Source organism: Eurypyga helias, unplaced genomic scaffold (assembly GCF_000690775.1).
Source record: "Eurypyga helias isolate BGI_N326 unplaced genomic scaffold, ASM69077v1 scaffold8512, whole genome shotgun sequence".
In the NCBI taxonomy this organism is placed as follows: domain Eukaryota; kingdom Metazoa; phylum Chordata; class Aves; order Eurypygiformes; family Eurypygidae; genus Eurypyga; species Eurypyga helias.
The window spans coordinates 9,211-9,832 of NW_010236544.1; the positions used below are offsets into that span (position 1 = coordinate 9,211).

At 62.2% G+C, this 622-nt stretch overlaps 1 protein-coding gene across 1 annotated transcript in view; it reads right to left on the reverse strand.

Moving 5' to 3' along the window:
- Positions 1-622, reverse strand: part of RNF43 (ring finger protein 43) — a gene marked incomplete at its 5' end in the record, with an annotated part of 15,865 nt that overhangs the window by 6,276 nt on the left and 8,967 nt on the right. Inside the window, one exon of the mRNA XM_010147118.1 lies at positions 5-620. Coding sequence (XP_010145420.1) covers positions 5-620 — 616 coding nt within the window. The remainder of the gene's footprint in view (positions 1-4; positions 621-622) is intronic.

Below are 622 nucleotides of genomic sequence, written 5' to 3' on the forward strand. Positions count from 1 at the left end.
TGCTTTTTCAGCTCCGAGCCGGTCTGTGGCCTTAAACATTTCCACAGCGGCCGAGAGCCCGAGCCGCAGGGCAGGGGAGCGCTTGGGATGAGGGGCTGGACTTCGGGTGAGCAGCGGTAGCCAGGGGGATGGCCGTGGGAAAGGTGAGCATCGCAGGCTTTGGGCAAGGCCGAGTCCTCCAGCAGGAGAGCAGGGTCAGGCTCCAGGGGACACTTTCTTTTCCTTCGGTGATGACGGCTCTGTAAGCTGTGTCTCGGGGGCAGCGGGACAGGGGATGTGCCAGATGTTCCCAATTGTCTGTTGGCATCTACACTGAAGTCCAACCTGTTTGCAGAAGCGGAAGGGGCAGGAGGGGGCTCCCAGACTTGCTGGGAACAGGCTGGCTGTCCTGCCAGAGCTGCCTCCTGCAGCACAGTGCTGCCTTCCAGAGGCTCCTGACAGTGATGGCTTTTCTCAGTCCTCTTTTGTGTCCGAGCACCCTGGAAGCCAACCTTGGCCCCGGAGTACCGGGATTTGCGCTGCCCAGGCCCCTGCCCGGCCCGCCCAGGTGGACACTCCACATCCCTTCTGTAGTGATGGTGCTGGTGGTGGTGGTAGTGGATGTGGCTGAGCACCGGGGGCT